The sequence below is a fragment of the Acanthaster planci genome, linkage group LG19, assembly GCF_054643075.1.
Source record: "Acanthaster planci isolate LZ-2023a linkage group LG19, COTS_SCS, whole genome shotgun sequence".
Lineage (NCBI taxonomy): Eukaryota > Metazoa > Echinodermata > Asteroidea > Valvatida > Acanthasteridae > Acanthaster > Acanthaster planci.
The window spans coordinates 4,334,890-4,357,142 of record NC_141795.1 but is presented as its reverse complement, the minus strand read 5'-3'; the positions used below and the strand labels follow the sequence as shown (position 1 = coordinate 4,357,142).

General features: G+C 42.6%; 2 protein-coding genes and 1 long non-coding RNA gene across 5 annotated transcripts in view; 1 reads left to right on the top strand and 2 right to left on the bottom strand.

Moving 5' to 3' along the window:
* Positions 1 to 6,615, bottom strand: part of LOC110991066 (neuronal acetylcholine receptor subunit alpha-7-like) — a 61,484-nt gene extending 54,869 nt beyond the window's left edge. Inside the window, exon 1 of the mRNA XM_022256183.2 lies at positions 4,927 to 6,615. Coding sequence (XP_022111875.1) covers positions 4,927 to 5,143 — 217 coding nt within the window. The 5' untranslated portion in view covers positions 5,144 to 6,615. The remainder of the gene's footprint in view (positions 1 to 4,926) is intronic.
* A 1,202-nt stretch (positions 6,616 to 7,817) lies between these two features.
* Positions 7,818 to 21,629, top strand: LOC110973787 (short transient receptor potential channel 1-like). The gene is made up of 15 exons (XM_087129935.1): positions 7,818 to 8,601; positions 10,546 to 10,664; positions 13,653 to 13,760; positions 14,164 to 14,325; positions 14,585 to 14,710; positions 14,882 to 14,989; positions 15,367 to 15,554; positions 16,309 to 16,445; positions 16,786 to 16,925; positions 17,148 to 17,719; positions 17,878 to 18,073; positions 18,450 to 18,629; positions 19,007 to 19,045; positions 19,255 to 19,376; positions 19,825 to 21,629. The coding sequence occupies exons 1-15, from the start codon at positions 8,361 to 8,363 to the stop codon at positions 20,327 to 20,329; spliced, it is 2,943 nt and encodes a 980-aa protein (XP_086986061.1). The 5' UTR covers positions 7,818 to 8,360; the 3' UTR covers positions 20,330 to 21,629.
* Positions 10,585 to 12,592, bottom strand: LOC110990772 (uncharacterized). 3 transcript variants are annotated; one of them, XR_002599986.2, is made up of 3 exons: positions 12,431 to 12,592; positions 12,133 to 12,212; positions 10,585 to 10,722 (listed from the first exon to the last, which is right to left on the bottom strand). It is a non-coding gene; the product is annotated as an uncharacterized LOC110990772 (long non-coding RNA). The 3 variants fall into 3 exon arrangements; XR_015423370.1 differs by having other exon boundaries at positions 12,468 to 12,592; XR_015423369.1 differs by having other exon boundaries at positions 10,673 to 10,918.
* Positions 21,630 to 22,253: the final 624 nt, after the last annotated feature.

Genomic DNA, 22,253 nt, shown 5'->3' with positions numbered 1-22,253 from the left:
GATGGACGACGCTGAAACAGCTATCTCAGAATAAACCTGGTAGGGCCTACATGAGAAACAAAAACGTTACATCTGAAATGTGACCCCAGCTTTCATAAATGTAGCTTTGAAGACTAGGGTGGACTTTAAAAGAAAACACGAAGATTTATTACCAAGCAACTCGAGAGGTAACACGATGCTGATCGCAGTTATTCATGTTTTACCCATTAGATTTTGTCTATCCATGAAGCTTTCTTATAACATCCGAAGGAAAGTCTCTTTGAATGTGTGACCAAATACCCTCATAATAATTCATCTGATATTTTTCATACCGTAGCCTCAGGCAACTACAGTCATACCTGTTCTATTCAGGCCCATGTCGTAGCACCGACACTGCCCGAGAGCGAATCGAATATTTGTTCCCGCATCCCCGTCTTCGGCTGGGGTTTTATTCAGACGGTCACTCAAATGAACGACACATTCGTCGTCCTTGAAAACACGTTCAGGTTCTTTGAGAAGCAATACTGATAAATCGCACTTGATGAGACTTTCCACTTCAGTCTTTAGCTTTTAGGCATATATCTTTATAAAAAATTGTAAGCAGTGCACAGTGCGGATTTCGGGGCAGTACGTCAAAGTGTATTAACACATCTCAAAGTAACAAACAGTTTCGAATGCCGGGGGTTTTAGCCAAAGCTCCAAAATATCGATTACTAAGGATTGCTAAGGATATGTACTAGACTGATTATCTTATTCACTTGTTAAAATGGGGAAACATACAGCCTTTTGAATCAGGAGACCGTGCCATGACGATTTTCCATTCTAAAGTCTAAGTGGCCGAGCTCATGCAAGTCGACCTCATACGCCCTCGAGTCCAGACAAAATAACTTGGTCACCGTGAACTTTGTCCTTTTGAAATGAAACTGCTGTTATTAAATCTACGCGATAAACCTGGTCACCATGCATCAGCCGTCGACAGAGCTACTATCCATCGTCACTCGCGGCTGCAGTGTTTTTGGACTTAATTTGATACCCAGTTTGGGGTAGTGTTTCACAAAGGGGACAAAGGAAACGGATTTAACGTTTTGGCGCCGTGACCGATGCACTGTGGGTAAAGGGTTTTTCTCTTGCGTATGCTTCTAAATCATACAATGCTTTACCAAACTGAAAATATAACCTGCTGCTTGTGCTCTGTTTCCTAATTACCCTAGTTTCGGAATTTACGATGAAAAGAGACATTCAAAATTTAGATGGTAGGTAAACCAAGATTGAGGAAAGCAATAAACTCCTTTTCTCTTATCACTTTACTTCTTGTTTATACGTTCAGTTTGTCATAATGTCAAGTCACAATTTAATGGATGTTTTAAAATTTGATTTAGATAATTTCTGTTACAATTTAATGCGCCTTACTATAATATGGATTATCTGGCGTGGTCAAGATGTCATTGAATAGTCGTATGATCGTGAAGGGTGCATGTTTTGCTTTTCGTACATGATGATTTCATTTGGTGGGCAAGTTTTATTGCTGTTGTTTTACAACAGAATGTGCAAATAAAGGATCGTTTCTATATGAGGTCAGAACAAACCAACCAATATAGGTCCTACAATTTAATATTTCAAAATAGTCTGGTTGTTCAAATCTTAGGCTGTGTCCAAAATACATGGCTGCGACTAGATATATCACATGCTTCTCTTGGAAATGTGTAAAGCTGCTGGCTGGTGGCTTCCGCAGTCGCGTGCTGAATCCATCCGTAGCCAATCAAATTTAGATACGGCCTTACAAGGCTGATAACTCATAGTTAGGGCCAGGTGGCAGCCTCCTCTCACGCCTCAGCGCAACTGCAGTCGCTGCACTTCCGGTCTAATGAGTGACCCATCCAGCTATTGGTCAATAACTGCGTGTCCAGAAGTGACCAAGCGCACTGGACTCACTAAATCAATCAGCGTGTTAGGTCGATGCTAATCACATCATCGGGCTACGAGCGGACAGAGAGAAGACCAACCGCACCTTCCTCTCAACACCTTGGCCTGTTTCGGGACAAATATCTGGTCGATGATTCTTCTTAAGTTTCAAGCCTTTTAAAGTGTGTAGTATCTTTTGCATTGACGTCACATTTTAAAACGTGCATTTTACCTAGGTTTTCGAGTAAAATAATGACTTGTAAAGGGCGCCTAGGCTGAAAGCAGATGGCATATCATCAGGTTTACGGCAATATCAAGAACATCTCTTCCTGAAAATGACCACTGTGCACCGATCGCAAAGTCCTTTTTTTCCCCTGCTGTTTTTAACCCGTCGATCTTTCTTCTGCAAACACCTCCAAGGTGGATGCTAGGGTTGGAATCTTGCGCATGTTGTCAGCTTTGTCTATCTCCTCTCGGATTGGGCTTGAAATAGGAATAGCTGAAGTAAGGTTCAGTGTTACCTTTAATGTTACGTATAGCTTTCGCATACCTGTGTAAAAATATTTAAGTGCCTTGGAAGAGAGTGAGGAATATATCGCCAGAAACAAACTTATACTAAGTACTGGTTACCTGAATATCAAGCACATAGACATGAAGGACCTCGGCAATGGGTTAGCTTTAATGTTATTGTTTCTCGAGACATTTGGGGGGGGGGCGCTAGTGGAGAGGAAAAGCCTCGGTTTTGATCAGCGTAACGTAATTATTCCACATTTTTCTTCTGTGCATCAACAGCCTACGGGTAGCCCCAAACAGAAACGTGATGGTCGTGCGAACATCTTACCATACTCTCTCACTGCTGATCGATCAGCGGAGCGGTGGTAATGCCCCGCCTCACGTAAGCATTGATCGAGAAGACGTCACTACCCTCAAGAACAAAGTGACGCTTATCTTATATTCAATCATTATTTGTAGATACTTAGTACTTTTGGAGGTATGCTCAGTACTAGTGAGATATAATATAAATATACCTTGAGGTAAACTTGGTCATACTTTGAACGTCTGAGGTATGATAAAGACCAGTAGGTACAAATTGTAATTTGATATTTCACTTGTTTTCGATTTTAAGTCCTTTGCTGTCATTGCAATGCTACCAAATTCTTCGCCATTCTCGAGTTCACATGTGTTTCGTTTTCTGACAAAAAGGAGAAATCATTACATGGTTTACTTCCCCAACCCTTTGATAAACTTGCGAACGGCACAGACATCAAGCACGGAGGAAGAAGCTATCAATTTGAAAATGAACGCTCGGGTCCCTCCAATTTCAGTGAACATTTATGTACAAACACAGTGCTAATTTCAATTAATCTTCATAGGACAACCACCTGGACACTCATCACTCATGATTAACTACGCTATTTCCTTGACAGGTCCTTACGTGTGGACACAGTTTTATGATTAATTTGCTGCTACACTCACTAATGGCTCGATACTCTGTAACGGCTGAAGACACGTCCCTGGATATTCTGTCAGATCCGACGTTTCAATAGAACGTTTCGCGGCCGTGGAGTTTTGTTGTCTTTCACATAATATTGTGTAGTATGACTATTTTCGCCAATGTACACTCACATAAATTACACCAGGGTTCTGAATAATGTTGCCCTCAAGCTCAACTAGTACATCATGACACCTACGTAGTTCATAATGCTAGAATTCACAAATCAATGGGCAACAATTAAACGAGAGGCGAGAATAAAAAACGATTTTGCAATGATTGGTCACTCTTAATTGGTCTGGAATTGAAATATTCACATTTGAAGGCAATGTTTACACCAGAAAAAATATGATGTTGGTTGGTATAACAGAATTTCAAACTGGCTGGTTGACGCACAGTTTCCTTTGCACTGCCTGCGCCATGGTCTTAGCCTTTTCTTTTTTAAGAAAATGTCATTTTCACTTCAAGGTCACGCACATCTCCAAGAAGCCAAAATTAAAAATGGCTGAAAGACTCTGCCAACCGTTTCATTGTGCTGCAAATGGTCTTCACCTCGGAGCGCTCTGCGTTCACTTTTTGTTTACTGGGATTCGCCACGGAAAGCTAATCGAATTCACCAGCCAAAAAAGACGGATGAAAGGCGTTCTTGAATGCTTTGCTGACCGTACAACAAAGCGGAAAATCTTGTTCGTACACGGCAGGCAAACGCATAGACAAAAACCTTCAGTGGTCGATGGCTTTTCATTTTGCGCTGTTCATGAGGCTCTCGTCTCCACTCTCATTCTGTCAAGGAATTTTGGATTGCAGCCAGACCGAGTGAGGCACCAAATTTGATTTCAACGCCACCGGCGAAAATATTTTCAGATTTAATATCGCCGACTGTAGTGTTTACCCTGCAAACTTCGGGTAGCAATTAGATATACCGTCAACCCCCTTTCCCGCGATGCCGGGCCCTTCCCGAATACTCCGATTGCGATCTTGAGCAAGAGTTCTGTTTCAGATTGAAATCTTTTGTTGGACGTGGTTCGTTGTTCGGCGAAGTATACCATCCATGCTCCTAGCTAAAGTCTGATCCCCTGAGAAAAAAACCAAAAATAAAACAAAAGAAAACTCCAAATTGCTTAATAGTTGCATAAAAAGATTTTTTTACGAATCCGTATTTGCATTCTTTTACCTTGAAGCCTTACGATTCTTATGAAAACAATAACGCGCTTGTGAGTACCAGAATCGTCCATTAATCAGCAACGCACACGTTGAAATATTAAACCAACAGTTGGAAATTAAATCTGATTAATTCGGCAACAGAGGACAAACCACGTTTGTATGAATGTCCAGCGAGGGCGTTTAAAGCCGCTTTGAACACAGTAAAACGTTTAGTAAATGATGCGCACCTCGTTTTACGGATGTCTGCGACGTGCGCAAACGCGTTACGACTTACGCGTATTCCGCTATATTAGCGTATTGGTCTATGCTTGCGTGCACACTCAAGTCAAATTATTCAAAGGACAGATGTTAGTTCCCTCAGCATTTCTGACGTTGTTCCTGGGTCCTACCTTCTTTCCCAAGAAGCATCAGCACCGCACACATCCAGACAGTCCACCACAGGCCACCTTCTCTGCTTAATTTCCACGGGCACGGCACCATGGTGAAAAATCTTTTTATTTCCCGTTTCCAAAGAAAGAGCCTGGATTGCCGAAACGAATTAATCGAGACTTCAGTCTGCTCCAGACTAGAGCGACCGACAGTGACGCTGTCTCGCTGCTTTTGCATTTGACAACGCGAATAAAATTTTTAAACTTCCTCGGTGAAATTGAATAGGACTTGTTCGTTTTATGGGCCGTTTAAAACGATGAGTTCCGGCTACTGTTCCAGCCACGTTAATTATTACTGGTTGCTGCATCAGCAAGGTAAACTTCAATTCCACATGCAGATATCAGAAGCAGAATACCTCATGTAGCATTGTAGAAGTGTGCCGTGCAGCAAACCAATTCTGGCTGTGACGCCAAGTGAAGGTAGAAGAACCAATTTTGGCTTACATTCCTCTGAAGTTGTAGTCGAAAAATGAATCCTAAAAACTCGAAGACAACGCTGGTGCACATCGTTGCTGCGCGCCGATAAGGCTACAAAAGTTCCACATCTAAGATAACACCAAAATCAACATCTAGACCCCATTCCAAGTCCAGGATCGATCCATTAGGTGCCAGGCCAGGGCAAAAATTCAAACATGAACGACGCTGCCACTCTTCTCAGCCATCGACGGCGATAGACGACGACGAATCTGCCGGCAATTGTTTGCAAGAAAAAGAATGATAATTCTTGTTCGATAGACGCTCAGTTACGGGCTGTGACGCACTTTCTCCAAACCCGTATCCATCTCACTCTTACTGACAGCCCCGAAGTTTATTTCACACCACATCGCACGCCACCACGGCTTGTTTTCTTAAGCCGTCTGTCTCTCCTCCCTCTTTCCCTCACGACCCAAATGCATCACCCCCTCTCTAACATCTCCTCGCAATGCCACCGAAGATTGTATTACCAATAACGGGCTGCAAAGCCTGAAGGTGACTGGAGAGGTCGCCTCAGAATTCAATCAAAGCGTTTGTGAGGAAGCATTTATTAAATGTGATACTCGACCAGGTTTTTCGTTTCGAGTTTCATTCCAGAGCTATAATGGACAAGCTATTACCTGAACTCATTTTGTCGGTTAATTTCCTTCCGCAAAGAAATCCCTTTGTATTTTCCCATGAAGATATATATCAGAGCTCCTATCCAAAAATGTCTCTCAAAGACGCTCAACTACTGCAAAAACATTGTAAAATATGTGACATTTCCATGTCCGTAAATTTTTTTCGCATGCGCAGTTTTCATAAACGGACATAATTCCAAAGTTGGACGCACCAAGCGAAGCACAGTGATACGGCCTTTTCGTCCTCTCTCCAAAGAAACTTTGCTGTAGACGATTCTCGAACCGAGCAATGATTGTATCAGAAAACTTCCTCCATTTTTGAGTCGACAATGTGGTAAAGTGTATGTCAATCCTCACATATCCCCGTAGTCTGGGTGTCAGAAAACCTGCGCGTGTACCCTCAGTTCTCCAAATGTCATTCTCTGCGCACACCGTTAAGACGACCGTGGGTCTGTAGGGCTTGAAACCAATATCGTGGGGTCGGGAAAACGACTGAAGAGCTGTCAAGTACAGGAACAGAAGCGTGGCTGTATCCTTTTGGCTGTCGTGCGGTATAAAGGGGTGGCAGAAATCGCCTGCCAAAGGGCGCTGGGGGATCTGCGTGTTACAGCGCCACCTCGATCGTAGATACATGTTTAAAGAATGCATTTGTTTGATGATGGTGGCGCTAGAGCGGTGGCGTCTTACCACCTGTTGAGGGCGCTCAACTCTGCCACAGACCAGAGCTGTTAGAGAGTTGCGACATGAGAGTCTTAATTGTTGGAACCTAAATAGTTGGTCATTGCGCGTGCATGGAAAAAAACACACAATAGCTAATTTTTCACTGGTGTTATAATTTTTGATGTTATTTGATGTTCCTTTTAACATCTGCCATTGCACCGTCACACTTATAGGTGTGCACAGTAACACGTCGTCTGATAACACCAAAAAGTATTGATTTTTAACACCTGAGTTTTTGCAGCGCGCGATGTCATGAAATGTAGACTCCAACAAAAATGGGTTTTCCATAGAGAATTAAAGGGATGACAAGTCTATACGCACCCCTTCAAGGAGGAAACGAAAGTTACCCTTCCCCTCGGTAGACACATGCACGCAGTTTAGTTTCTAATAAAACAAGGACTATATCTTTAAGGGTTAAGGCCTTTTTCATTAAAAAAAATTGTTTTTCGACTCGCTTCAAACGAGTTTCGAATTAGGGAACAATTCATTCATTTCGTATGATTTGTGTTTGAAATCAGTAACCACCCACCTATGATGTTGTGAGCGAGAGTACTTTAATAGAACCTCCCCCCAACAGACCAAATAGGGTGCGCTGGAATCACTTGGCTACGGCTTAAAATTACGCATGACTGTATGAGAACTGGGCGCGGCCACTTGGACTCGTATGCAATTTCAGGCTTCTAGCCAAGTAATTTGGGCACGGCTTTAGTTGAAAATAAAAGTGCCGTTTACTTATGCTCATGACTCATAGTGCCCTCTTACATTTCAGGACGTTTACATTTCTACAGCCATCAGAGCTTGAAAACAACATTAATAAAAATGACTATGGGTGCGGGTCAGTCAAGCACACATAGCCGTATGGGACTGTCAAGTGATTCATTTTGGAATGGTTAAACATAATTCTTCTTTACATAGTTTGAGCAGTCATGCATGTAACGGTATGCCCGCATTTACCTCTCTAAGTTGCTGGTATGACCCTTGGGCTTTCAAATTGGCGTAATAAGGCCTCCATTATGAAGGTTTAAACCATATGTTTCGTTGTAGCACCATGCCGCACGTCATCTGTGCGAGGAAGGGCAGGGAAATAGTTGTCTTTGAAGACAGATAAAAGCCAGCTATTGGCAGCAATGAATAGAGGTAGACAGAAGAGTCTGGTACACCTTTTGATGTGCCACAAACTTGTGTTAGCTTTGGAAACGTTGTTAGTGGTTGAATCGGTCGTAAGGTCAAACTATTATGTATGCCTGTTGAACGAAACGCAGACTTCAGTGTAAGCAATAAAGGCACAAGCGATGGGACGTTGAAACGACGACAGGAGCACTGACGCAGGTGAAATAAACCTTGCTGTTCAAGGTGCACGTTCTGAACCCCATTCAGAGATCAGTACTTGCATGGTTTCTTTGTGATTTAATGAACAAGTGCACCTGAAACTGGACAAACAGCGGCACTCGAAGTGATCTGTACCGTTTGGGGCGACAAATTCACCCTCGTGTGTTGATTACGGGACTAATACGTGTATAACTCCACGGGAGTTGTGACGGGTGTCAGGCAGGGGACCCTTGGTGAAGTTAACGGCTCACCATGGGCGACCCGGGCCCGCTCGTGTATGAGCAGGACATCGACGGCGATGACTCGACTGCAGATCCAGGCGAACTTAGGGACACTCGAGTCGAGGAGATTTTAGAAGTCATTCGGACAGGCAATGCTTATCGGCTGGACGAGCTGCTGACTCGGTGCAAGGATAGCGGGTGGGACGCGACAGCTTGCAGGGATAGCCGCGGGCTGTCTCTGTATGTCACGGCTATTGATGGCGGCTTCCTAGGTAAAGCTCAAATTTCGTGAAACAAAATCAATAGCAAACAGAGCAGTATTTAGGTAACAGTAGGTGACTCATGAAATGTATTTCATTGCAGCAAAATATGAAACTTTCCTACAGGTTTGGAAACATAGACCTATTCTGACGTTTTTACAACCAGGATTCCCCTAGCTTATAAAACATTTCTACAATCACGCATTTTAATTCCTATAGTAAAACGTTGGCCCTTCTAAATGATTCGAAACATTTAGTTATTTTCGACACCTTTGCAGAATTATTTATGTCTTAATATGAGCTCTTCGCTGAACCTTTTATATAATTTCTTTTATGCCAACTTTTTTATTCATGATGTCTACTGTATTTTTCAGTTAGTAGCCACGTCGGAGTATAGCCCTAACACCCTAGATCACTGTAACAAAAAACTCCTTTGAACCTCTAAAGTCCCAACATGCATAAGTCAAACGGCACCATCATTGAAATTGATCTGTCAAAGAGCGTCAAATCCAATCTTAGGTAAAAGCGACTAAAGGCTGTTCTCCATAACTACCGCTAATCCCTCCTTTGATTGGCTGACGAATTGAGAAGATAATGGAGGATGTAACGCGGACATCGTAGAGAACAAGCTATTTAATGCAAACCATCAAAATGCTACTATGTGTCTCAGTTGACCTACTTTCAACTTTTGTTTCACTAGTTCAAAGGATCTTTTAATTACTGCTTTCTTTGATTTTCATGATAATATTTTCATTATTCATGAGCAAAACTGTAATGTCATCCCAGAAAGCAAGCTTCGGTGTTACATTGGTTTGTACACAAAAAGTCCTTCCTTTTTGTAGGTTTTGCTGGACTGATTTTTGTCGTCTTTGTTGATCTGTTGTTGTTTATGCCCGTCACCGACACCACGAACTGACATTCAGTCGTGGACGAGGTGGTCTCATTTGTGCACATTTTAGAGAACCGAGATATTTTCGTTTTCACGACTTGGTACTGATCTTAATTTCACATATAAAAATGACTTTCAAAGCATTTTTCTTTGTGCTACCGGGTGTCAGTTCGTAAACCGAAGTTGTTGATAATGCGGTTTCACGAAATGACACCCATTTCGTGATGTTTGTGCATAGCAACAAAACCATCATCAATCCCTTCCCCGAAATGTTTTCATTAAGTAAATTCTGCGTTTGCAATTTAATCTGTAAAACCTATGTGCTGAACTTCCCTGGATGACATCACAGCAACGGCACCCTCAGTTGTTCCAGAAAGCATCCATTTGGATAATTTCAAGTTATAGTTTCAAAAAGTGAACTTTTTAGTGCAATTAACCGAAAAGAAGAGTTTCCACATATTGACGAAGATCACAAGGTTGCAAAAATTCAACCATTGTAGCTACACTTTAAAATAAAGTGTGGAACCCTCGCTTTTTATAATTGTTCGTGCTCGGGAGTGCCATTCTCATATACGTGTACCAGTAAATATATTGTATCTGTTTCAGAAATGGTATAAGGTCGAATTACAATGTTAATTAGCCATGTTTGCTGTCCTGCAGTACAGCATACTATGGTCTTATTTGTTCCAGTTAATCATTAATAAGATCTATTCTTTTGACGTCACTGTCGTGTTTTTCCATAAGTGGCTGCTAAACCCATGGCTGGTAGTCAGAATAAAAGTTTTTAAAAGGTTAAGAGTAATTCACAAAATGTTCAAAATCCTACGTGACCATCAAAACACAACACATTCATAAATGTACCACTCTTGGCAAAGAACCAAACCTTCTTGTAAATGTAACGGGACGAATGTACATCAAAAATCAAAAACCCCAAAAGAGGGGTGATTTTTCTGCAAACTTTGGTTTCCCAAGCTTACAAGCTGGAGGCAAAATGAGAGTGTCTATAATTCTGCTATTACGGAGCTTATTTCCTGAGGCAGTATGTTTTTAACTTGCGCTGTTTGCAGATGCAATCAACACCCTTCTGAGCCACGAGATACCACTCGGTGATGCACTCATCCGATGCATCGAGGAGAACTTTGAGGATGCCATCCGAAGTGTGTGTCGGCACCTGGCGTCGCATCCAGTGAGTAACCCGGTCTATGTACCTCGGTTTTTCGGAGTCTTTATTTGCTCCTCTGGCCCTGGGTAGAGGAGCGAGGTGACAATGGCAGTCAGGTGACAATGGCAGTCGACCACCAGAGAATTCATATTGGGAAACTTACTGCATATAACTTTGTGATAACAACCATATAATGGCCATCAGGCTATGTGTATAGCTTGGTTATACTTTCTCTGGTTGTAGGTCGTCTTGTTGCCAGGATTCCTTGTATGCAATAACTTTGAAAAGTAGAACGTGGAGAAAACACCCAATAAAAAGAGAGACTAAAATAAAATTGCAGTATCTATTACTTAAAATATTCAAATGATTATACTCTATAGACTCGATTGGCCTGAATCTCAGGGATAATCTTAGGCGAACTTTTTCAAAGCGAAAGTAGTAAGTCGAATGGGACCAGTGTTATAAATTTGTGCCCAAAATTGGGGATAGGGGATGACTTGTCCGGCCATGGAAATTTGAAAGGGAGCCCGGGACTGACACCATATGACATTATATCGGGGAAATATTTATAGTATAGATGTACATCTGCAATATGCAATGAATTCACGCAGAAGCTCTCATGAGAATGGCATATTTAAAGCTTTTAATTTTTTTCTTTTGAGTGAGATTTTTAGTCGTTGGAAAGTCCGAAAAAGTCTTCACAATCCTCTTTAATTTTTTTACTCGCTGAGAAAAGTCGGGGGATGACTCAGTAACACCGTGGCCCTCCTCAATAAGTGTGTTTGCGGAGGAATATATACCCCCATCTGCCCCTGGGATTTACGCCCATGAACGGGACACAGCATGATCAGTGGGGATAAATATTCAAAAATAACAAAAATAGAATGTATCTCTACGAACACAAGTCATGTATGCAGTCATAGGACATATAGTCATAGGATACATTGGGATGGATACAAGCGGAATTCACTCCGACATATAAGAGAAAAACTACCCAAGAACTGCAGGGTATAGAGTTAATTTCCATGACCAGAAACCGCTTTGGGGTTATTCCTCCATCATCATATCTACTCCCCAAAAGAACCCCAAGAACTTGTTACAAACCATGCTAATATTTCCCCTTTTTGCGACAAGCCGGCTTCAAATAATTTCAAAGTACAAATGGGACGTGTGACTGCCTGACTGGATAGATAACTAGCCAGAAAAGTCCGTCACAGGCCAATAGATCACTGTAGAATTTGAAATGGCTAGGACACCCAGGCTAATGCATTGCAGTGGTTTAAATAATGTAACCAACGAGCGAACTATTGTTCATGTGAATGGTTAACTTTAACACACTTCAGCGGCTGTATATGGTATTGAACGCTCCCAAGAAAAAAACAGAAAATCTATTACAATGGAGAGCCAGCCCAGGGAATTCTGACACTGAACTCCAGAAAGTTCCTGTGAACTGCTTTTGAATTGCTTTTTGGATGGTGTGCTGTTTTCTTACCTTTGTTCTGTGGTGAACTTCGGTCGCACTGCGCAGTGTGTCGCTGTCTGGTTTACAGCAACACTTACAGCAACACCAACCTGCCACGATACAGACAAGAGGTTAGGTTGAGGGAAGGAAGCGCGTGACCAAGAACAGGAGCTGAGTATAGGGACAATTTTGTGTGGTTATTCCTGCCTTGCGTAAAAGCCACGATCTTTGTCTGTTATCACGTTTTCAAAACAAACGGACTGCAGGACAGTAAAAAAAAACTTATGACAGAAATTCTACTAGACTTTCTGTCATGCGTTTTACTTACTTTGTTACCCCTGAGTTGCAGTTACAGCTTTACTAACCTTCTTTTTGAAAAAGCTCTTGAAGAACCTAGTTTACCTTCTATTATGTCCCTCTTTCAATAACTGAACAAAAATGTCAGAGAAAAAAGAACTGAAGTGATATGGCGTTGAAAATGTCTCCGGAAATTACCCAGTGACTCATAGGGTAATTTCTCGAGACATTTCGGTGAACTTAATCTATGAAGCCAATGACCTTTGATCAAACAAAGCCTGGGGAAAGCTTTCTTCTGTCGTGGTATGTTGACACTGTTTAAGGACAAACCCCATTCAAACAACTCTTCCCTCTGCAGGTGATTTGCGTTTATCAAGGTCTTTGCCCATTTTCCATTTTCATTGTGAAAATTCTGAACCAGCCTCCGGGTCGTGCATGTTTACTTTCGAAATTTGCCTGTGGCTTGAAATTCTTTGAACGGAATTGTCGCTGTTGAAACGACCATTTTTTTTTCAAAAAGTTTAGGGTTGAACAACTGCTTCGGCGTACATGACTTGCATATCGATTTTCACATACGCCTTTCAACTCCAGGTCTTCTACCTCGTAAAGCTCAGGTGCCAATTCATCCAACCCCGTCATTGTTGTTTGCCCTTTTTGACAAGCAATAGCGCTGGTAATCATCACTGAATAGTCTCACAATGGAGGCTACTTCTGACAAACACAAATCTGATTCTGTCCTTGTGGCCGGAGAGGCGTTAAATCCTTCAGTCTTCCTTTGTTAGGATTTTCTCGTATTGTTGTGTCAAAGTGACGACCTCCGAGAATGATCTTGCCAGGCTGATTGGCTCGAGCAAAAAAAATGAATAAGGGCTTCATTTTGAAACTTCCTCTTCTGTACAGACAGTCTGTCTTTGAGTAAACGTTTAAGAGCTAAATTTTTGGAATTGGAATGAAAAATTCCCTTCTTAGCAGAGTTTCCACAACACTCATATAGTTAATACATATAAATAAGGAAATTTCACTCCAGAAAACAGACATATCCACGTAGACAGTATAAGGTTTTTCCTTCTCTTTTCAGCGAGTCGTGCATTAGGCCTAACTCAAGCAGAATCGTTGATCCACTTCACGGCCTCCCAGTAAGAGCTCAAAACACGCGCAATAGGTGGCAACAATTTTCAATTAATATAAAAACCCTAATCGTACGCAAATTTCTCCACTAAAGTGAAATCCATGATTTATGATGGCTTTTTCAGGAGGTATGTAAAGTGGTCCTGGATGCGACATGTGACAATGATGACTTTCATCCGGCCATCACTCCCCTTATTCTGGCTGCTCAACGCAACAACTTCGAGGTGGTTAAGGTATTGTACATACCGAACTACAAAGTGCACTTCGAAATAACAGAGCTCTGGCATTTGGCTGCGTTTCTCGTTACCATACAACAGTCAGTGGTGCAGCCCGGACGAGGCTCGTGTCCCTCCATAAATTCCCATGTTCCCAGTTACTTCCCACACACACACACCATGCATAACCCCCCAGTAATTTGCCACTTGCCGACGGAATTTCTTTTGTAAGTATGCTTTGTCCCCCGGGAAAATTGTATGTATGCCCATGTTTGCTGGCGCCCCTGCCACCTCCCCCCCCGACAAAAATCCTGACTATGCTACTAGCTACTATGTTGAAAAAAATTCCGACGTAAACATGTAAGATAATGCACTTCTTTCAGGTATCTCTGATCTGCACAATTTTATGAAACTTCTACAGATGCTGGTGAATCTTGGAGCAACTATCGAGGTACCAAAAATCTCGGTCGGGGTTGATGTGACATTGACTCAAGCTGTCTCAACGCTGCACATCTACCGCGCCATATCGCAGCCTGCTTACCTAATGGCCACACAGTTTGATGTCATTGGCCATGCTTTTAAGGTGCAATATGACTGCTGCCTCAGAATGGCAATTTTAAAGGCCAAGAGGAACGTAATTTAGAGAGCATTGCTTTAATGTTGGAAATGCAGATTTTAATATAGCCGTTTTGTTGCGACCTGCTCTGCTCGAAACACTGCTGTTTAAAAATATGAATTCGGGGAAATTATTAGAAGTTTCATTGATTAAAATGAGTGATTTTACAGTAAAAGTGTGATCCAACGCTGGGCGGTTTCAAGCATGGTCACCATTCACTTTTCAGATGAGCAAGAGGCTCCGGTTCTTGGGCAAAACTTGGCAGGATTTTGGCGCCGAGTTTGACGCACTGGCGGACGCCGTGGACAAATTTGCTGCCGACCTGTTAGGCCAGTCCGCATCCACCGAGGAGGTAATTTGTTTCTCCCGTTTCGAGCCTGTATAACCAATCATTGTTTTACTGCCCGATGCAATCCCTGTCAACAGGAGACAGATAAGCAAAATCATTAAAAGCTGAGCCATCGCTCCATTAAGCGGTAATTTTTAAGGGTCAAGTGACATTGTTGTGATGTGCATTTGGCAGGTTCTTGCGTTGTTCAGATACCACAAGACGGACCAGTACAGGGACAGAGAAGGCAGACAACATCCCCTTGCCAAAGTATCCGAAGCAATTCGCTACGAACAGAAAAATGTAAGGATATTCCGCTCTTTGTTTTATTTCAGCTCGGCATTTCACTTTTGCTCACTATTACCCGCCATGTGCCCATGCCCTTTCAGGTTTTTTTTTTAGAATGCACGTTGAAGACACGGGCTCAAGTTGCCGGGTCTTCGAAAGGCTCGTGTGGTTAGCGCAGAGTTTAACACTGCAAGTTGTGCAATATGTACTGTTAGTGCTAATGGTTTGGGTGGCATATAGATGCACGATTAAATTGTTTGTGTTGCGTGAAGGAATGTGCGTTTTGTATTTTTTTTCGAACCGCTTCGGTAGACTTCAAACGAGTGGTGGCGAATATCCCTTACTTTCACACTGATACAAAAGCATACTTTACTGACCTTTCATTTTTGCAGTTCATAGCGCATCCTCATTCCCAGAAGGTCTTAGTGGCGCACTTCTTTCGGAACTTATTATCCTGGAATGCCAGGGGTGCTATCTACTGGGCCGTCTTGACCCTTTTCGTCCTCGTCTTTTTCCCTGCGATCTCTTTGGTGTACATCCTGTTGCCCGTTCCACGAGTCGTCCGTTTCGTCCGTATACCGTGAGTAAAATGACCCAACATGGTATGCTGTGAGAGTCAGTGTTGAACACTACTCAACGTAAACTCGCAGAAGCTTGTTTCTCAATATGAAATGTATTTTGGTGTGATTGTGCACAGACGTGGTCTTTTTGTACAATTTGAACACACGTGAACCTCTGGGAACTTGGCAATAAACTCCCTCCACAAGTGTAGGCATCCTGTTTTTTCTCATAATAGAAGGGAGCACTGACGCACTGACTCCGTGGATGTCTGTTTTTTAACGTATTAATGCAGTGCAAGCTAAGCATTATGTGGTATGATCAACATGGTAAGATACCAAATCTTTCGTTCAATACACACATGAGTAACGGCTGTTTGAATTGTTTTCTCAAGTTATTTCTAAAGCATCCTGGTAAGTCTCTTTCATATGAATTACCAACATTTCATTTTCGTTCTCTGTCAGCTCATTGTCTTTCGTCAGTCAAAGGTCTTTCACCGACAAATTCAAACAGAAAGCCAAATCCTCGGAAATTCCTGCCTTTCATTAAGTTAACAGTCGTATACCTGTGACTAAATAATAGATGTCAATTTAGTTTTCAAATTCACAGCACTGGCTTGACCTCACAAAAAATCTTAGCCCTTGATTGTTTTTGTCATGTGGGGGATTTCAGTTTCATTCTTTTGGACTATATCACGAACAAGCTCGTCCTTAAAGGACCTCCCTCGACGGCCAAGCTTGAAGCTAATACTAAACGTTGATTTGTTTATACCTCAGGTATGTTATGATGCTCATGAAACTAGCGTCAGATCTGGCTTTCATTGGATTGATTGTTGCTCTGGGTGTTACCGAGAGGGCGAGCGATCCCAAGCTTAGTGAAGCTCTGCGCCTCTCCGTCTTGCTTTGGAATATTGGTAAGTTTAGCAGCACCATTCTTGAGAAAACTCCCTACATTCAATCATTTATTACTAGAAAGTAGGACATTTGGTATTTCCATCCTGATTTGGAACATTGAGAAGTTCGGCATCCTCCTGAGTATGTTAGGAATTCAGAAAGGTCAAGTCATTCGAGAGCAAAGCCCGCATGCAAGTCAGCGTATAGCAGCGCCGCTAGGCCACCCCCTCAAATCTGTACTGCTGTTTCCCGAATGACCTGGGCTGCACTTTCTTTGGGGCATGCGTTGACGACACGCCAACAAAGCTCATTTTGAAAACATCCCTCTAGTTTCACGTTGACGTCACTTCCTACATCCAGGTACGTTTTGGATGCACATCAAATTGATCTGGAGGCAAGGTGGCAGACGATTTGTGCATTACTCCACCAATATCCAAGAAGCTGTCATTGTCTCTTTGTATCTCACCATCTTCTTCTTACAGTGGGATTGGAAGATCGACGTAAGTCAGCTATTTACCAGAAAACTTCACCAAAACAAATTTTGGCTTATAATTCCACTTCCAATTCATTGTGACCTTATAAACTTTCTGACATCCTGTATTCTTTAAGGATTTGGGAAGGTAGTAGTTAAAATTCATAACAATCCCCAGGACGATAAGGTTTTTACTTTTAGCTTCCAATATATGTAGCCTAACGTGTTTTAATACTCTTTTCCCCTAAAGCTGTCTCCAAACATACCACTCAATCGGGGCGCCCGCGCGGTGGATGATCTCACGGTCAATCAATCCAGCGCTATTCGGCAGCACGTAACGTCAGTTCTGGGCGGCCTCCAGCATAACCTGACGTCTTCAATCCAGGACGGCATGGACTCGGTCCTCGTGAGGACCCTGTCGGACTTGGCCTGCCGTTACGGGGCTCCAGCCCCCACGCCCACACCCACACCAGTGGGCCCCATTACCACCACTTTACCAGAGTATTATCAAGTACACCTTGCAGCCGACACTTACGACCCGATCCTGGTGTCTGAGGCGCTGTACGGCGTGGCCATGATGATCTCCATCATGCGGCTGACTAATCTCCTGAAGGTCAGCTCCTCCTTAGGTCCGCTCCGCATCTCTCTAGGTTCCATGGGCCCGGACTTCCTCAAGTTCTTCGCCATCTTCTTCATCGTTTGGTTTGCCTTTGCCGTTGGCATGACGCAGAATTATTTCTCAGCAGGCAATTCGGAGAGTCAGGTCTGCCTACAGCAAGGTGGTGACGAGGCCTCCTGCAGCAATGTCGTCAAATATGCCGCGTAAGTTCTTAACGCTCGAGTTACTTAAGCAGTTCAAAGTAATTGCAAATACAAACCTGGAGGAATTCCTGAACATCATTGGTTGTACAAAAACATCCAATCACTTGACCACATGGTTGTCTCTATTTAACATCTTTGTCACATTTGTTTATGCCCAGCTTCCCCAACTCGTTGGTGGAACTGTTCTGGACTCTTTTTGGTTTCACTGAGCTGGAAACACTGCAGTTATCATCCAATCACATCTTGGCCGAGTTCATCGGCACCTTCTTGTATGGCTGCTATCTCGTCATCGGTGTCTTGATCCTTTTGAACGCTCTCATCGGCATGTTGTCCAACACTTACAACATCGTCGAGGTAGGTAGACCAAATTGTGGCTTCAGCTAAGACCAAATACTGCCAGTCTCCTGACGACGGACGGAGCACTGTCCGAAACGTTGAATACCCTCCGGTTCTTTTCGAAATGAGATATCCTTGCATGGTGCTACCTCAAATCTCTATAACTTAACAAATTCAGGGTACCACCATTGTCCTAATAGTGGCGAAGTGCGAAACCCCTTCGCGAAATTTAGGCCAAAGACCTCCACGGCATTTCATGGGCCTCTCTCCACGACCATTGGTCCCAAACAATCTGTTTAAAACAGGGCTAAGCTTGACTTGTCCAATCACAAGTGTGGGAAATATGGGTCGATCTTTGACGGTGGCATTTCCTAACTCCTTTTTGTACGAACAGGAGGATTCGGATTCGGAGTGGAAGTTTCACCGTGCTATCGTCTGGGACCTCTACCTGCATCCAGTGGGCACGCTACCGCCTCCCTTCAACCTCATCCCGTCCCTTAAGAGTCTGTGGCGCTTCCTGCGAGCTTTCCTTGGTATGTGGATCGAGTGTGCCCGGCGAGTACGCACGAATAAAGTAAGTCAACTACTCCATCGCAGCTTAATACTTGACCACTTTACCCGTTTGATGATTTAGTGAAATTAAACTTTAATTTTTCTTAGACACCATTTTTCTCAAACTTTATACTCTTCCTCGGTGGTATGCCGCTACCCATCCAGACTCATGGATTAAAAATGGAAGAATGTGTAAAGTAGTTTACTTACTAGCGTCACGTACGGAGGCCCTTCTGTCAGTGCCACGAACTTCTGAATGGCTACTAGATGGTTAATCTGTCTAAGAAGCAGTGTCTTCGCTGATGAAGTAAAGATCAGAAACTGATTTTAACACTCAATACGAGTTTACCATGGACGATGATTATTGTTAACATAGTGCACAATCCGATCTGATTTCAGAGACACATCCACGCCAAGAATGAACTTGATGACTACTCGGTAAGTGACCAAACAACAATCCACATCGCTTTTTCAATTCTGTGGTAAATTGCGTCTGTCCCCCTAACATTATTTTTCTCATAGTTCAGTGTTACCTGACGTCTTGCTTCCTTTCTCTTGTTTGCCTGCATCTTTTCAACGCAGTGTTTCACGGTCAACCTCGAGGATTGTCAGTTGATCGACCTATTTTTTTCTTGTTTCATTTGCAGCGAGTGATCAAGTTGATTAGCAGCCGCTACACACAGCAGAATCTCTCTGCCGAATCACAGAGCGCAGAAGCGGCGACTCACCGAGACGTAAAACAGCTCAAAAACGACCTACTGTCTTTGAGGTGAGGCTAGTCAAAATTGTTAGTATCCTCAAACCTTACGACAATTGGATTACTCGATCTTTAACCCTCGAACCACGATTGCATCCCAGTCGTGGTACTTGACGGTATTAAAATTCTCCGTCAACATGGCGGACACTAAAGCGTGTTGCAGATAACATCATCCTAGCACGTAACCTTAGTCTGGTGCCCAGGTGCTAATTTAAGTGTAAGTTAATATGTGGAGTTAGGAGATATATATAATGCTCCATTAGTGTGTGATTTTGGTGGTGCCGTGAGAATAGCGATATTTTAAAACTAATTTAACACTGGGTTGAAGAATTTCCTCTCATCTTTTTCACGTCAAATGGCGTACTAGAAAATATAAACCGTCTACATTTGTGGTCTGAATTAGTTCAAAGGGTCAATTCGTAGACTTTGCACTCAGCAATTTGCTTTCCCTTACTTGCAGATATTTCACCAAAGATCGTCTGAGAAAGTTCAACAAAACCTTACTCAACACTGGAGGGCAGTGTACAGGAGTGTACCAGAAGCTAAACGATCTGGTTCCAACAGATATTCGGGCTGACGACCTAAACACGCAATCTGACGAACTCGCCGACCAGACTCACGAACTCAGAGAGAAGATCGACTCCTTGAATGCTGAGATTGAGCGGCTGCAAAAGTTACTCGCTGAACGGCAAGGAGGAGTGCAGGAGCTCGAACCAGACCCAGAGCCAGACCCAGAGCCGGAACCAGAGCCGGAACCAGAGCCAGAACCAGATCAAGATCCCCTAGTGGTGCCGGGTACCAGCAAGCTAATCCATCGTCTGGCGACCATGGTGGAGCACGATATTGAATGGGGCAATGACTATCAAATTCGGAGGGAGTTGGCTGCAGCCAGTCGGCGTGCTGACGAACGCTCGGTGGGAACTCGCCTTCCGAGGCTGGATCCAAATCTGGATCCAAAGAAGTAGTTTATCTCTGGTTTCAAATAACAGCAACCAGGATATACTTACCTACGCACGATGTTATGTACAGCCAATTTGAATCAGATTTGCAGTTTTGCATAAATTCCTCACAGTCCAGGTTAAGCTTGAAAATTGAAACATTCTCATTAATTTTTGCTGGCTATTTTCCAGAGTTGTAGTGCATCTGCCAAAACCTTTATCCGCTGGGAAATAATTTTACAAAAGTTGGTGGGAAACGGGATTTATCTACTTCCAACGTACAATATATCCGAGATAGGTAAATGCTTTACTTTGGTAGGTCCAGTACTTTCATTGTTGACTTGATAAAAGCCTTTTGATTGAAGTAAATATCGACTCACTGATATTTCAAATACTTCCAAGGTTAATTTCCTCAGGATTGACAAGTACTGTCCTTTAATCCTAAATAGATGAAAAATGCTGTCTTTTAGGCCTAAGTAAAACTGTGTGTCTGAGAGAAAGTGCCTCGAAATCATGAAAGAAATTCCGATTTACATCTGTTAGAGCCTCAAAACAAATGTAAACATTAATTATGTGTGGAGAGTTATGATTGGTTAAACATCCATACAAAATTGATAGTGATTCTTTGGGATGATTTGAACTCAATTTCTGCTATAAAGCCTAGCTTTAGAAATAGGTTGAGGTGAAGAAATCATAACTACGGCTCATGTATTAGAGCCCCGATTGCTCTTTGGTGCATCCTGGAACTTAATCAGCAAAATAAAATTTATTAAAATCTGTGTAGGTTGGTCGGATGACCATTGGGACTATGCTTTTGTACACTTTTGCTTTGCATAAACTTGGTTACCAGCCAACCTATCACGACGTGATGCGTTGGTCATTGCTTGGAACAGATTCTCAAGCTCTCAGTATTTGTGGGTGTTCGGCTGTGTGTTATTCGAAATCACCACAAGACCAGACGCAAAACCAGTCACAGGACCACTCACAAGCGACAAGATAAATAATGACTAGTTGTTCAGTTTGAGTAGCTTGTGACTTGAATTGAGACTGGAGGTCTTGTGTTGGTCTTGTAGGGGTTCAAGTCTAGAGTTTCGTGACGGTACTGTAGGCATAAATCTTTGAGGAGGACGAAGGAGTAAAAACGTAGTTATTATGGCTGTTGAGATGCTAGCTTGTTTTAGCTGTCCTAGCCTTATGTGATTCTCATTTCATAAAATAAATATTTGACGATACATTAGAATTAAATGTGCCATGTTTCAGACCATTTAAAAGCACGTTATTGAGAATTAAATCCTTTTCGCCAACTGTGGGTAAACGTTACGATTAATTACTTTCTCCGTAACGATTTAATCTAACGATAATTGTTTCCCCAACAAAATGTTCCCATATTTCCACGTAGTTGTGTCGTATCGTTGGTAGTTTATTGCTGAGGTTTCCAACTCGGCTACGTCTCTGTGTGAATCTATCAAACCCGAGTGGGATTTTCGATAAAGATGTCAACACTAAATGAAAATTTACTTCATCTTTGTGACGACAACATGGCCTTTTAGGCGTCTACCAAAATATGACTTCATGTTGAGCCAAAAACTTTAGAATTGGATGGGAAAAGAAATCACAGGAAGTTAGAAAAAAGACAAATTCTTATTTTGACCCCCCATCACCACACTATGTGAGAAGCAGTGAAATACATAAGACTTACGCACAACTCGTTCTTGTCACGGAGTGGTCACTTTAGAGCGTAGCTTGATGACGACGGCACGTAAACGACATCGCAGGCGCCTCCAATTAGTCAAAAGATCGTTGGCCATTTCTGAAAGTGTTTTTGTTTTGGGTGAATAATTAAAAATGTAATTGGTATACCCCCCGAAAATTGAAAAGAAACTGAAAGATTAATGACCGAGTAATAATTAAATTTTTGTGTGAGACACCCCAGGGATGTTGGCTTGCATGT

What these genes read in the sequence shown, in the direction of transcription:
- LOC110973787 (XM_087129935.1), top strand. Translation starts at nt 8,361, where the DNA reads ATGGGCGACCCGGGCCCGCTCGTGTATGAGCAGGACATCGACGGCGAT. An exon ending in AATGTCGTCAAATATGCCGC is followed by an intron (nt 17,720 to 17,877) that starts GTAAGTTCTTAA and finishes GTTTATGCCCAG; the next exon opens with CTTCCCCAACTCGTTGGTGG. An exon ending in GGCGAGTACGCACGAATAAA is followed by an intron (nt 18,630 to 19,006) that starts GTAAGTCAACTA and finishes ATCTGATTTCAG; the next exon opens with AGACACATCCACGCCAAGAA.